Source organism: Vitis vinifera, chromosome 14 (genome assembly GCF_030704535.1).
Source record: "Vitis vinifera cultivar Pinot Noir 40024 chromosome 14, ASM3070453v1".
NCBI lineage: Eukaryota > Viridiplantae > Streptophyta > Magnoliopsida > Vitales > Vitaceae > Vitis > Vitis vinifera.
This window is the reverse complement of record NC_081818.1, coordinates 20,852,458-20,867,404: the sequence shown is the minus strand read 5'-3', so window position 1 is coordinate 20,867,404 and position 14,947 is coordinate 20,852,458. Positions and strand designations below refer to the sequence as shown.

Sequence of the window (14,947 nt, the reverse complement as noted above, 5' to 3'; positions counted from 1 at the left end):
AATGATTAAAGGTTTATAAGAGAAAAAAGATCAGGTAAAGTATGAAGAGCTAACAACCGTCCATATTTTGTTGCAAGATTTATAACACTCTCCTTGGATGCCCCTAATAAGAATATTCGTAAGACAAAACCTTATTAGAAAGAATTGATTAGGAAAACAATAGGAAAGAAAAAAAAGGGAATAATTAATACTCTTGTAGGCCTTAAATAATGGTCTTGGTTTATTGATAAAAACCCTATTGAATAAAAGTTATAGATATAATACCTAATAAGAGAAAAGAAAATGTATGATCCACTTAACATCCTTCAATATTTATGTTGTATTTGGCATACTCATTGACATGATTATACTTTATTCATTCATTTGGTACGAAGATATTTAAGTTTGCACATTCTCATATTATGGAGGGCCTTTTTAAATGTTGTAGTGGGTAATGCTATCATGAATATATATATATATATATATATATATATATATTCTAGATTGTCATTTGATCGTATCTTTTGGGTATCGATCTCATTATCTTGTCGTTAGACTTACATAGGAAATAATTTAAGTGAAATGTGCTTAACCCTATTATCTTTATTCTAGTCTCCTTTGATTGTGTGGCACATGCAATATTATTTTCATATAATAATATTAGACTATTTTTAATTGAGGATACTCCACAAAATTCTTGAAAATGTTGAACCATAGATCTTAACCAATTTTCATAACTTGCTTTATGAATATAAATCTTAAAATGATTTTGAGAAGTAGCTACAAATGCATTTTTTATTTTTATTTTGAATGTTTATTTCATGATACTATAGTATTATCATATGTAATCACATTGTTTTTTGGTCTAAGTTATATGGGGTTTGAGTGTTACCAACATCTATATATACAAGAAATTGTGCTTTAATCTTAGTGAATAAAACAAATTCATATCAAACCTTCCATGGAGGCATAGATAGTTTTTCCTTTGTACTAAGATGATATTTCTAGACTAATTAGTTCTTTGTTATCTGAATAAGCATTTTCTTTCTAAAATGGTATGAGTCTTTTATCCCTTCAAGTGATTAGATAGCCATTAATAAACTTAATATATGTGATTTGCTATATGGAAGCACTTTAAAATTTTTTTTTCTCTATTTTAACTAAAATATTCGATTTTTGTTTATAGATGTTTAATCTACATGTAAAGCCCGTAATTATTAAAATATCTTGTTTTTGCTTAAGTATATCCATAAGACTTATGGTATGCAGCTCAAAGAGCTGCTGAGTGTGGCTAACATGATGTGCAATTGAGAAAGCTGTTGAATAGGTAAGAAACTCAGTAAGCTGTTGCGAGTGTGTGTGGCTAATAATGGCCAATTATGGAGGACCACATGTTGTTTTAGTAATGACCATATGTCTATTGTCTATCAACTTTAAAAGAGGTTAAATTAGATGTTTACACTAGGAGATGCAGAGAATAGGAAAGGATGAAGAAAACGACATGTGGAGTAGTTTATTTGTGCTAGAAGTTCTATATGGTACCTTTCACCTAGGATAAAAACAGGAAAAAAATTGATGGTTAGACGAAGAAAGAAAAGAAGTCTCACGTTAAGCCTAGGACTAGGAAGAGTCAAGTAAACATAGCACCTAAGGTTAGAGAAGTTTGAGTAAAGAAAGAAGACTTGGTGATAAGAATCACACAAAAAGAAATAATACCATTTCCTTAGCAAATCAAATTTCCATGACAAATAATGAAGAGTCGAAGATGCCCAAAACCAAAACAGATCACCCTGAATCAAATATGACAATATGTAGAGCAATTACCTAAGGTATACTAACTGCTAAATAGACACTATATGACTCCAATGGATTTAAACCTGGAGTCAAACATTGAAGCCTTTTGGATGTGTGGAAATATATCCTTGACTTATATTTTACTATTTGAATAACTTAACTAAACCCATATCAATATCCTCTCATTTTTTAGATTTTTTCCTGACATGTATATATTTGTCATGTCTGAAATGAATTAGCAAGAAACATTTTTGTTTCAAATTATTCCTTAAGAGTTTTTGAATTCTTTATGGTATTAGAGTTCATGACTAACAATTCCAGCAACCCCATTACTATGCTCTTTCTCAATATTCAAGCCTTTCACTAGTAGGCAAGTTTTGGTTTCTATTAAACTTTCTCCCGACAACTATTTTCTTTGGAACTAAGTCCTTCCCCTTATCAAAAGCCTAGGTTTTGAACATCATCTCACAAATGATAAAACTCCTTCAAAGGAAATTGAAATAGAAGATGGAACGAAAGAAAACAACTAAAACTTTGCCATTTGGTTGAAAAATGATGGGTTGTTGATGCCTTGGCTTATGGGAATGATGTCAGAAGATACGTTGAACATGAAAATCGGTGGACAAACCGCATGATAGATCTGAATTCTAATTGAAGAACTAACCCCTACAACAAAAGAAAAAAAAAATCCCGATTGAAGAATAACTTTTATGCCATAAAGAAGGGATCCATGAAATTGGAAGAATATTTGAAGAAATTTAAATTATATGTGATAACTTAGCTACCATTAGAAAAACATTTGATGAGGAAGACAAAGTCTTTCTCTCTGCTCAAGGTCTTGGTCTAAAATATATAAATTTTAGAACTGCAATGCTTAGCAAGCCTCCTTATCCAAGCACAAATCAATTTGTCCTTCTTTACAAAGTCATGAACAAGGCATGGTTGCTGAAAAGGAAGAGGAAAAACTTGAACATGACCACCATCTAGCCTTTTTTGGTTAAAGAGAAAGAGCTCGAAACATGATAAGTGGTAGATTTGGTTTTCTAGGCAGAGGTTTCTCTTACAAAAGAGCGGGAAACAATTTCAACAACTACAACAAACAAAATTTCAACAACAACCATGAGAATATAAGGCTAATCAAAATATAAGGAAAACACCTAAGAGGGCGCCGGGGGGGGGGGGGGGGCGGGGGGGGGGTTGAGGGGGAATTGGGTTCATAAAAAACTTTTCCAAATTTATGCAAAGTAAATAATAAATGTAAAGAGATTGAGTTAGAGAGAGTAAACACATCTTATAGTAGTTCGACACTCTTTGTCTATGTTCATTCTCCTCAAGCTCCTAATCGAGTGAAGGTTCCACTATCTTTGAAGCTTCAACCAAGCTTCCAAAGTCTTTACACTTAGATTCTGGCTCTAATGAGCTCTTACACAATCCGTTCAAGTTTCTACTTACTTGAAACTTTTGACACTCACTAAAACACTTAAGATACAGATGGAAACCTCTCAACCTTGATCAATAAAGGCTTAAATACATAAGAGGCTAGGATGAATGATAAAAGGTGCATTAGAGGATATGCAAGTGAAAAATTTAATGAACCAAAGAGAGAAAGAGAGCTTTTAAGTGAAGAACAAGTGGTTGGACAATTGAATGCAAGTGTTCTCTTGTTCATAAAGGAAGTGGAGCTCTCAATTTATAAGTTTCTAGCATCGGGAGCCAAAACTGCTAAAAAGTGGCCTCGATCGATTGAGCTCCAGTTCGATTGGTTGACTAGCCGTTAGACATTAAATATATGATATGTGACCATTGGGTCTCAACTAGGCCTTGATCGGGAAGACTTACTTGATCGGGAGAGGTCTCACCCTTGATACATACCTACTGGAAGTGAGAGAAGATTTTTGGATCATTCGATTGGTACTCGATTGGGAAAACTTAATCGATCGATCGATACCATGATTGGTTGAGTCAATTGACCAGTTTTTTTGATCGATTCACCTATTTTGGTCTGAAAACCTATATTTTTCTATTTCTTTTACTTCTAACTCTTAGGCAAGGTCTTTAAATAAATTAATATGACAATTTTAAAAAGTTTGCCTAAGGTTTGTATTAGAAAACTCAGGTTTTAATGGAAATTTAATTTTAATGCATAAACCAAGTTTTTAAAGAGGCATGAATTAGTATGAAAATTATAAATGCACCCTTGCATTCACTTTACATATATTTCCTAAGATTGAATGGTCTTCTTGCATGCTTTATTTTGCATCCCTTCGGTCTTTTGATGAATGAATTATTTTTGCAAATGATTTCTGAAATTAATACCTGTTACTCAACTTGATTTTAAATTATTAGTAAACTTAACCATGCTTTTTTATCATCAAAACTTCCCTTAGGGGTACCCTTGGGCTAACAAACCAAAATGATGCTCAACAAAAACAAAGTAGTGCAAAACAAATAAACACCTAATGGTTTCTCTTAAATATAAAAAATCAATCAGACAAGAGGAGTAGTTGTGTGCCAAATTTTTGGAAAATTGAACCACAATGCTGTTGTATGCTAGAACAGATATGACTACCTTGTTAAAGAAGTTGCTAATGCTCTTGCTGCCATCAACTTGAACAATAACACTAACCAAAATTTCTATGTAGATTCAAGAACAACTTCTTATATGACTAATAACATAGGTAAACTTGATCAAATTAAATCTTATAAAGGTTGTGATAAATTTTTTGTGGGTGATGATCAAGGCCTACAAATCTCATACATTGGTAATGTTTCTTTAACTACAAGGCACAAAAATTTACAACTTAAAAATGTTCTTGTTATTCTTAATTAAATAAAAATATTTTATCTATAGTCAACTTAACTCTACTAGTTTTGTTGTTAAGGACAAGGACAACAAAGTTTTGGCGAAAGGAATTAGATAAGGCAATCTCTACACATTAAAAGAAAATAAAGCCGTCTTGAGTGCTATTAGAGGAACAACGGTAGATTCTAGCATGTGGCACCTTAGACTTGGACGTCCAAGTCTAAAAATTGTACACTTTTTTTTTTGTCAAATCTAACAAGGATATAAACATTTCTTATTAGATTAAGAAACCTATCATTTATGTTTCTTGTTAATTAGGCAAAAGTTGCAAATTGCCATATGCCATTTCAAATAAAATTTCTACTTATTCTGTGAAAAATATACATTTTGATTTATGGGGTCCTACTTCAATCAACTCTTCTCAAAATTTTTGTTATTATGCTCTATTTATTGACGAGTACTACACAAGATTTTCTTGGTTATTTCCTTCAAAAAGAAAATCTGACTTTTTTACTTGCTTAAAATTTTGAAAAAAAGGTTGAGAATCAATTTGACAAAAGGATCAAGATATTCCAATGTGATGGAGGCGGTGAGTTTGGATCTCTTCCTTTCATCAATCTCTTAGAACAATGTGGCATCATCAAGCGAGTTTCATGTCTTGGCACCCCAAAATAGAAGGAAGTTATAGAGCATAAGCACAAACACTCACTATGATGTTCCATAGTTTCATTTCTTTACAATTCTATGTGGATGCATTTCTTACTACTAATCTTATTAACCAAATGTCTCTTTCTGTTATAAACATGCAAAGTACATATAAGAAATTATTTCGTAGATCTCTTGATTATAATGGAATGAAAGTATTATGTTGCAAATATTTCCTTACTTAAGGAACTATACCACAAGCAAATTTGATAAGAAAACATATCCTTGTGTACGTATTTATTGGTTATAGCTGTCTTCGATCACAAAGATTATTATTTTTTGCATCCTCAAAATTGAGTTTACATCTTAGACTTGTAACCTTTGATGAACTTGAATTTCCCTTTGCTAACAAAACTTCTAATATCTGTGTCTTGGAGGAACAAAGTCAAGTGACTACATTTCTAAACCTAGATGAATAGTTTTGATCATCCAATACAACACCTACTCAACCCACAACTTCACTCCCACCAAACAACATTTCAACTGATAATGCTAGTAATAAGATCCTTTATCTTTATTGTTCAAATGATCATGATACATCAAAAAACTCTATTGCTCCCATTACACCAAAAATTGAAGCCTAAAGCCTTCATGAAACCACTGAAGTCATTACAACCTGAACCAATCTTCTTAATATTTCAAACCAACTTATTATAACCCTTTCTATTCTTCCTACAACCTCCATTGCAATAGCTACTAACACAATCTCTCAATCTCAAATTTCCTAAAGTTGTTTACCCACCATTGAACCAAAAACACTAAGAACTGCCCTCAAAACACCACAATGGTTTTCTACAATGAAGGAAGAACTACAAGAAGTTAAGAAAAATAATACTTCGACCCTTATACCATGACCTCCAAATGTCAATATTTTAAGTTCTAAGTGGGTTTATCAAATCAAATATAAGGAAGATGGAGCTATATATTGATAAATACAAGGCTCATATCGTTGCTAAGTTTTTCATACAAGTTCCTGTCATCGACTTTGATGAAACATTCAGTCTAGTCATAAAGCCAAGGACCATTTGTCTCATTTTATCTCTTACAGTCTCATTTAGTTGGCCCTTAAAATAACTAGATATTAAAAATTCATTTTTGCATGTTGATCTTAAGGAAACAATCTAAATGGAACAACCTTCGAGCTTTGTAGACATGACTTTTCTTTCTCATGTTTGTAGTCTTAACCCTTTCTTATACAACCTCACACAAGCTCCAAGAGTATGGTTTGAATGTCTCCCTCAAACTTTACTAATCCCTGGTTTTTTTTGTAGCAAAGTAGATTCATGTCTTTTTAACTTACACACAAGTTTAAGTATTTTTTTCATTTTGGTTTATATTGACAACATTATAGTGATCTCATACAAGATCTTATTACAATTATAAGTTCAAAGTTTGCTCTAAAGGATCTTGGTAAGCTACGTTACTTCCTTGAAATTGAAGTGAGATATTTCATTGGTGTTTTTTTTTTTTCTTTCTCAAGCAAAATATACATGAGATTTTTTTCAAAAGGCTCATATGCTAGACTGCTCTCCTATTGCTATACCAATGTCTTTGAAAGACACTCCTTATTTTAGTGATAATCATCTAGTAAATCCTACAAAATATCAAGCGTTAGTCAGAAGTCTTCAATATCTAACCTTCACAAGGTCGGACATTACTAACTCTATGAAGATCAAAGTTTCATGAAAAAAGTGAAAAATGCCTTTCTGTTGGATACAATTATCAAACCAAAGGTTATTGACTCTGTTAAAATCAAGGAAATTGTAATTAGTTAAAATGTACTTATTTCAATAAAAAAGCTGCTTGAGATTGGAATGATAGGGTGCAGGAACTTTCAAGAATAGTTGAGAAGTAGCAGGTTTTTGAGGAAAATCTCTTAGAACAGAAAGAAACAAAATGTAACTCAAGATTAATTGGTTGAAGAATCTTCACCAGAAAGTTCTCTAAGAAGAATGACAAGGTTGAGTGAGATATATGAATCATCAATTCTTAAGTCATGGAACTGCAGAGTTTTGGTGAAGCAAAAAGTCAAGAAGTATAGGTGGAGACAATGGAAGAAAGAAATGAGTATGATAAAGAAAAATCACACTTGGTAGCTTGTTAATAATCCAGAAGAGACATTATTAGAGTTAAGTGGATATACAAGACAAAGCTCAATGAAAATGGAAGTATTCAGAAGCATAAAGCAAGACTTATTGCTAAAGTGTTTGCTCAAAAGCCAGGTATTAACTTCTAGTAAACCTTTGCTCCTGTGGTATAAGACTGGAAACTGTTAAGAGTAACTATAATTGCTGTTGATGCCTAGAATAAATGGAAAATATATAAACTTAATGTTAAGTTTGCATTTCTTAAAGCGGTTTTGGAAGAAGAGAGTTTTTTTGGAGCAACATCAAGGATTTTTAGTGCAATGGGGAAAAGATAAAGTCTATAAACTCAAAGCAGACCCTTTATGGGCCGAAACACACACCTTATTCTTGGTATAGGGAAATTGACACAAATTTTTCACAAAGAGGTTTTCAAAATAAAAGTGAGCCCACATTGTATGCTATGAAGAAAGGATAATTAATATTCTTATGGTGGCAGTATATGCTGATGATCTGACATTTAAGGGCAATGATGAGAAGACGATATGGTCATTCAAGAAAGATATGATGCAGTCTTGTGAAATAAATGATTTGGGCATGCAGCATTATTTTCTAGGAATTGAAGTATCACAATTGGAGGGCTTGATTTTCATTTCTCAAAAGAAATATTGTATATGGGCGTTTTAAAAAAATTCAAAATGCTTCGTTGTAAATATGTGGCTACTCCATTGGCAGTAAATGAAAAAAATGAAAAAGGAAGATGGCTCAAGGAAGGTCAATGCTTCCATGTATAGAAGTCTGGTTGGCAGTATCTTCTATATCTCACTGCAACTAGACTTAGCATCATGTTCGCTTCTTCTCTTCAGTCTAGCTACATGCAAGAACCAAGTTAGAATCATTTTGGAGCTGCAAAAAGAGCTTTGAGATACTTGTAGGGAACGCAGGATTATGGAATTTAATTTGTAATGTAGTGGTTGCTGACCCAAAGCTTATTGGGTATACAAATATGATTGGGCAGGTTGTCTTGATGATATGATGAGTACTTCTGGATATGTTTTTTCTCTTTGTTCTGGAATAAGTTATAGTGTCTTTAAAGAAGCAAAAGACTATATATTGCACAATCTTCTGCAGAATTAGTGTAGTATGGGGCAGCATCTAAAGCAACTTCGCAAGCAATTTGGTTACAAGGGAGAATTCTTGAAGACATTAGGGAAAAGCAAGGAACCTTATTGTAATGTGATAACAAATCAGCCATCACTAGGGGGAAAATCCTGTTGGTAATGATCAGACATTGCAATCAAATACCATTTCAAGCATTGCAAGCAACTGAGGCAGTTCAGATACAACTTCAGCATTGCAAACAAAGAATCAATTCACAAACATTCTTAGTACTAAAGCACTTCAAAAGAGATTCTTTTGTCTTAGAAAAAATGATAGGGGCATGTTAAGGGGGGACTGTTAGAATGTAATGTGCTTTTGTGGGAATATTCAAGCAAATATTTTCAGGAGTACTATCTTGTAAGTCTTTATTAAGTACTGTATTGGAAATATGTTTAAAGTATTAAATTAAGTAGTTGAGAATAGTTGAAATATGAAGAGAGAAGAGAAGTTCCATACACGTTTTGTAACTGCTAGTTTTTGTAATCAGATCAGAAAATTGTAGTCTTCTTTGAAGAAGAGTTCGGCATTTTTGCAACTTACAGATGCTTTCTCTTTTCTAATTCAACAGGCTGAAACTTGATTATGCTCTAAAACCATCTTTGGTTCTACAGAGAGTATCTTACTACCTTTATAGAATTAGTAATGAATTAAGCTGATTTTTTACAAGGAAAAACTGAAATACCAAAAGTAAACCAACTGATCTCATCAACAAACTTGATCAGCTGGACAAACCATCACTGAAATAAGTATTCTCTAATATCTTGTATCTGTGAAATGTTTTTGACACATTGATCTCATCCTCGAGTAGCTTTGAACACATGTCAGTTTTTATGTGTTTGTGTACATTGACATATGGATATATTAATTTGGAAATGAAGTAGCTTAATAGTTATTGAAAACATTGATCTACTAAGTAATTACCTACCATTTGCTGATGAAAAAGTAATAGAATTCATAGAGAAAGACCCATTTTCCGGGTTTGCAGGGGCATTGCTGTTGTTGTGTGGGCTGACACGGTCACTTATATTCTGGTAGTCATGCGTTCCTCCATTTGACATTGTTGCTGAATCATTTAAGAGCATTAAAATTGTAGAAGACATGGTTGGCCGAGCTCGTATAGATCGTTGACAGCACAATAACCCAATGCGAATGCATTTCAATACATGATCTAGAGGGAAAGAACCAATAGTGACATCTACCAAATCTGTTAGCCGCCCTTCTTCTTCTAGTCTCCATGCCTGTAACATACCAATATACTTAATAATTATGTGCATTAGGTTGGGGTTTTGAATGGGTCCGGATTAATTATATTAAAAGGAAATGTTCAACTAAGATGAAACTAGATAAATGTCAGCTAATTCAAGAAATTGTCACAAAAAAAAATTCAGAGAACGAAAATTTAACTCGATGTGGTGGTTATAAAGATCAAAACTTAACTCTAATGCATATTTTTCCATATCTCACTTGAGTGTATGGCGTTTTTCTAAAAGTAAAAGACCGGCAAGCTAGGTTGGGTTGTTACTTACAAGTTTCAGGAGCTCCCAGTCTTGCTCATCAAATTCCATGTCATAATTCTTTCTTCCACTTATGATTTCTAATATCAACACACCAAAGCTGAAGACATCAATCTTGGAAGACATGAAGCCTCTGCTTGCATATTCTGGAGCCATATAACCACTGTAGAACATTTTATTTTTCATATTGTTATTAAGAACGTGTTTGACAAGGATTTTAAGAAATGTTTTTAATATTTTTAGTACTTAAAAGATCAAAATTTTCAAATGTTAGAAAAACTAGAAATACTTCTTAAAATCATTATTAAACACACTCTAAGATAATCGCGATTCTTGACCTACCATAACTCAACGATACAGGAAAATGCTATATTCCAGCTTCACTTTTTATTACATGAAGTATTGAATATTGGTGGCATCTCTGAAATGGTGGAAGTATCTATAAGGTCTCATAAAGAAGAAAACTAGAAGATGTTTATCATGTCACCGATGAAGAAAAAAGTTTAATTTGTGAGGCTTTTATTAATTTTTTCCTTCTTCCAATCACCACTTATTTCTAAAAATAAAGAAATTAAGAAAAATAAATCAGTCGATCATCTTTTCATATTTGGTTGAATGGAAAAAAAAGATTGCGATACTGGCATGTGCACTGGCAAAGGGGTGACCGAGAGCTTTAATAGTTATCTCAGTTACAAGTGTGTCCTACATTTCCACCTGTTGTCTCATGGCTATACTCCCTAAGGAAAAGGAAATTGTTTTCCGGTTCTTAAAAGAGCAAGCAACCTTACAATTTCTTCTCTAGAGATTCAGAAATTGCTTTTCCAATGGCATTACAAAATCAAGAACGCGGAGTTCTCATTGATTCAAGCAATTTGTATAATCGATCTACGCATGATTTTGGATAGATCAATAACTGTATCTTATATTAATTAATCAATTTTTGATCCTATATGGCATTTTATCACTTTTAATTCTCTCTTAACTTCGTCATACATTTTGAGAGCTGAATAGAATTTAAAGATGTATGTTGAGTTTCATCTACTCAATGTCAATGTAGAAATACTTACAATGTTCCCACAATCCGCTGTGTTCTATGATGGGTTTGTTCGTCGTTAATTAGCTTCGCCAGACCAAAATCTGATATTTTTGCATTCATCAATCCATCAAGTAAGATGTTGCTTGCTTTGATATCTCTATGTATGATTCTAAGTTGTGAATCTTCATGAAGATAAAGAAGCCCCCGTGCCACACCAATTATGATGTTGTAACGCTTTGTCCAGTCTAGCAATGCACTTTTGCTCTTATCTACAAGCATGTACATGGAAAAATTATAATCAAGATTAAATATTTGAAAAAACAGTAGATATGTGCAACTTTTTTTCTTATATAATGGAGATTTAAATTGCATAAAAAATGTAAATCCCCTTTTGACTCTCCCCACTTTATGTGACAAGAGAGCAAGTTAATAGGGTAAAATAAAATAAAAAATCTTTAAACAGCTTACAACTTGATATAACAAAAATTGGGCAGAGCACTTCAGTTGCACCAATAAAATTTAGCTAGAGTACTTCATTTGACACTTCCAACAACTTCGTGTGTATGAACTTGACCATGGGTCACCCAATGCTTAAATATTGTAGCATATTAATGGAAGAAAACAAAAAATAAAGTAATAAGGTAAATGATGTTTTAACTTAATTCGACCAATTATACCTATCTCATGGATGAAGATAATATTTAACTGTATGATAGAGAAATTACAAAGAACAAAAAATAGACGGGACTATAAAATTTGAAAATATCTCATGTTTTCCTATTTTTTGTATCATTACCTTAAATAGTAAACCTTTTTACTCTATTGGGCGTCTCCCTTTATTTCTCACATCTACACCTTAACTGTGAATCCTCTTGTTTGATTTGGTGTTTTTCGTTCTTCCACACACTTCTATCCCATACGTATGCATAGTTTTCACTAACTCATATCTCTCTTATAACTTTCCCCCCTCATGATTTAGAATATTTATAAAGATATTTCTAATATATTTTCAAGAAATCTAATTACAATCACATATGAATTTAGAAAACATTTCATAGAATATTCCTTTTACAAAATTGCATAAAAAATGGAGATTTAAATTGCATAAAAATTAGCTAGAGTACTTCATTTGACACTTCCAACAACTTCGTGTGTATGAACTTGACCATGGGTCACCCAATGCTTAAATATTGTAGCATATTAATGGAAGAAAACAAAAATTAAAGTAATAAGGTAAACGGGGTTTTAACTTGATTCGACCAATTATACCTACCTCATGGATGAAGATAATATTTAACTTTATGATAGAGAAATTACAAAGAACAAAAAACAGATACAACTATTAAATTTGAAAATATCTCATGTGTTCCCATTTTTTGTATCATTAGTCATTACCTTAAACAGTAAATCTTTTTACTCTATTGGTGTCTCCTTTTCTTTCTCACATCTACACCTTAACTGTGAATCCTCTTGTTTGATTTGGTGTTTTTCATTCTTCCACACACTTCTATCCCATACGTATGCATAGTTTTCACTAACTCATATCTCTCTTGTAACTTTCCCCCCTCATGATTTAGAATATTTATAAAGATATTTCTAATATATTTTTAAGAAATCTAATTACAATGACATATGAATTTAGAAAACATTTCATATAATATTCCTTTTACAAAAATAAAAAATAAAAAATTTCAATTATGCATTTCAACACTTGATATTTCGGTAGAACAACATCCTCTCATATTTTGACTATTCCACAAAATTTATAGTTGGATGATACCTAACATAAAATATTTAGTATCTCCTCAATTTTATTCTATTACAATCCAATTGGGTTGGATTTGAATTACCATCTACTTAATAAAATTTGAAAGTAGGAAATGAAGATATATACTATTACCGACTAAGCCAACCTTGAATATTTTTAAACTATTCACTTAGATGTTTTAGTAATGAACTATGACTTAAATTATGTGATGAATTAAAAATGGTAGGTTTTGAATAATTTAGTAGGTGCGAACATATCTCCTGAGTCTATTCCTAACAAAAACAACAAATTAAGGTGGTCATGAATCAAGTGAAGAGAAATAAAATTAACAAGATATAGAATGAACAACACTCAGGGGTATTACCAAAGATGAGGCGGTCAAGACTCTTGTTGTGTAGGTATTCGTAAACTAACATCATATTTTCTCCTTCAACACAACACCCGAACAGCCGTACAAGATTTCTGTGTTGTAGCTTCAATAATAGTCTGACTTCAGTTGAGAACTCTTCTCTGCCTTGTGTGGAACCAGGTGCCAGCTTCTTCACTGCTATTTCTTCACCATTTTCCATCACCCCCTATATTTCATCGTGAACTTAGTATATTAAAATTTGGCTTATGCGTTTCAAAATTAGAGTTATTGGTTTCATTGTTGGTAATATACACTAGCAAAGCAGTGATAAATAATTTTGAATGACTAATTCAAGTCGACATTAGGAGGAAAAGGGAGGATTTCCTAAAAAGTCAATATGATCATATCATTAATTACCTTATAGACACTCCCAAACCCACCAGCACCCAGCCGATTTGCCAAACAAAAATTATCAGTTGCAGCAACCAAAACTTCCAAATCATACAGGAAAGATCTCGTGCCAATTCCCTCGCTGTCTTCTTCTGCAACTTCAAAGCCTTCTCTCTCCACTTCGTCTCTTTTCCTCCACTTGACAACACACAGTACCACAACTGCCAAAACAACTATTCCAACTGTTCCAACTGTTAAAGCAACAGCAATTTTGATTACCCGACTTCCACTTCCAGCATGATTATATGCCGCTAGGGCCGGCGCCAGTGCTGGAGATGGAGTCGTATCTGTGTTGATATAAGGGCCATTGACCCAATCATCATGCACAGGATCCATATCGAACTGGATATTACATGTTGGTGTAGCAATCCAAACCGCCCATCGATCCAAACAGCAAGAGTCTACGGCACTTGTTGTTGTCAATAGGCATCGCTTGCAGCTATCTCCATCGACGTCACGAGTGCAATCAACATAGCCATAGAGGGTGCGGTTTTCTGGTGCTGTTGTTCTTCCCACTGCATATCTCCTCTCAGATACGCCGGCAGTGGACGACAGATTCTGCATCAACATCTTAGTTTTCGCATCATAATGATCAGGATCTGGAGCATCGCGAGTATCAACCAAGATGAAGGCGATGGTGTAGTCAGTTTTGTTCACAAAGTTCTGGCTGGAGTACCGCAGCATGCAGAGGGTGTACCACACCTGAGCTGCTGTTCCATTGGGACATACATTTCGAATGCCCGATGTGGCAGCATCGATGCATAGCTGGCAATCTGATGGGGTTATGGTAGCACGACAGAGGGCGAGGGCTGTCACTGTCTGGCTAATGCTGCCGGCGATCGTGGTGGCGAAACCGTTGGAGGCAGTAGTGTTCTGAAGAGTCTGGAGAGCTCTGTCTAGATTGGAGGAGAAGGTAGAATTAGGGGCGTAGGTGATGGTACCATCACATAGATTCGCACGAGGGTCCTCATAGGCCAGTGAAAGGAGGGGAAAGAGGAAGACGAGGCAACGCCGAAGTGGAGAAGGCATTATTGTTGTGTATGCAGCGTTGAATGTTTGAACTTCTGAAAATATTGGAGGATTATAGGTTGATGAGTTAAGATGATGGGTAATTGAAATCTTGGAGCGGTCAAAAAAATGAAAGACAACGGAGCGGTCAGACGTATAATCGGTGGCTCTGACATTTTGTTCAAACTTTTCTCATATGTCAGACGTGAGGATGTGAGGCTGTGGGATTTCCCTGTTGGCTAAGTTATTGAATGGTGTCAGCTGGTGAGGTGGTGCCAACTGCCAAGTACCATTTC

The 14,947-nt window shown here is 33.7% G+C and overlaps 2 protein-coding genes across 2 annotated transcripts; both read right to left on the bottom strand.

Moving 5' to 3' along the window:
- Nucleotides 1-9,443: 9,443 nt before the first annotated feature.
- Nucleotides 9,444-13,419, bottom strand: LOC100254833 (cysteine-rich receptor-like protein kinase 44). Its single transcript, XM_002280446.2, has 4 exons — nucleotides 13,209-13,419; nucleotides 11,108-11,345; nucleotides 10,053-10,203; nucleotides 9,444-9,764 (listed from the first exon to the last, which is right to left on the bottom strand). Exons 1-4 carry the CDS (start codon nucleotides 13,411-13,413, stop codon nucleotides 9,444-9,446), a joined length of 915 nt encoding a protein of 304 aa, XP_002280482.2. The 5' UTR covers nucleotides 13,414-13,419.
- A 158-nt stretch (nucleotides 13,420-13,577) lies between these two features.
- LOC132255077 (cysteine-rich repeat secretory protein 38-like) lies at nucleotides 13,578-14,672 on the bottom strand. Its single transcript, XM_059742724.1, has one exon. It carries the CDS (start codon nucleotides 14,670-14,672, stop codon nucleotides 13,578-13,580), a length of 1,095 nt encoding a protein of 364 aa, XP_059598707.1.
- Nucleotides 14,673-14,947: the final 275 nt, after the last annotated feature.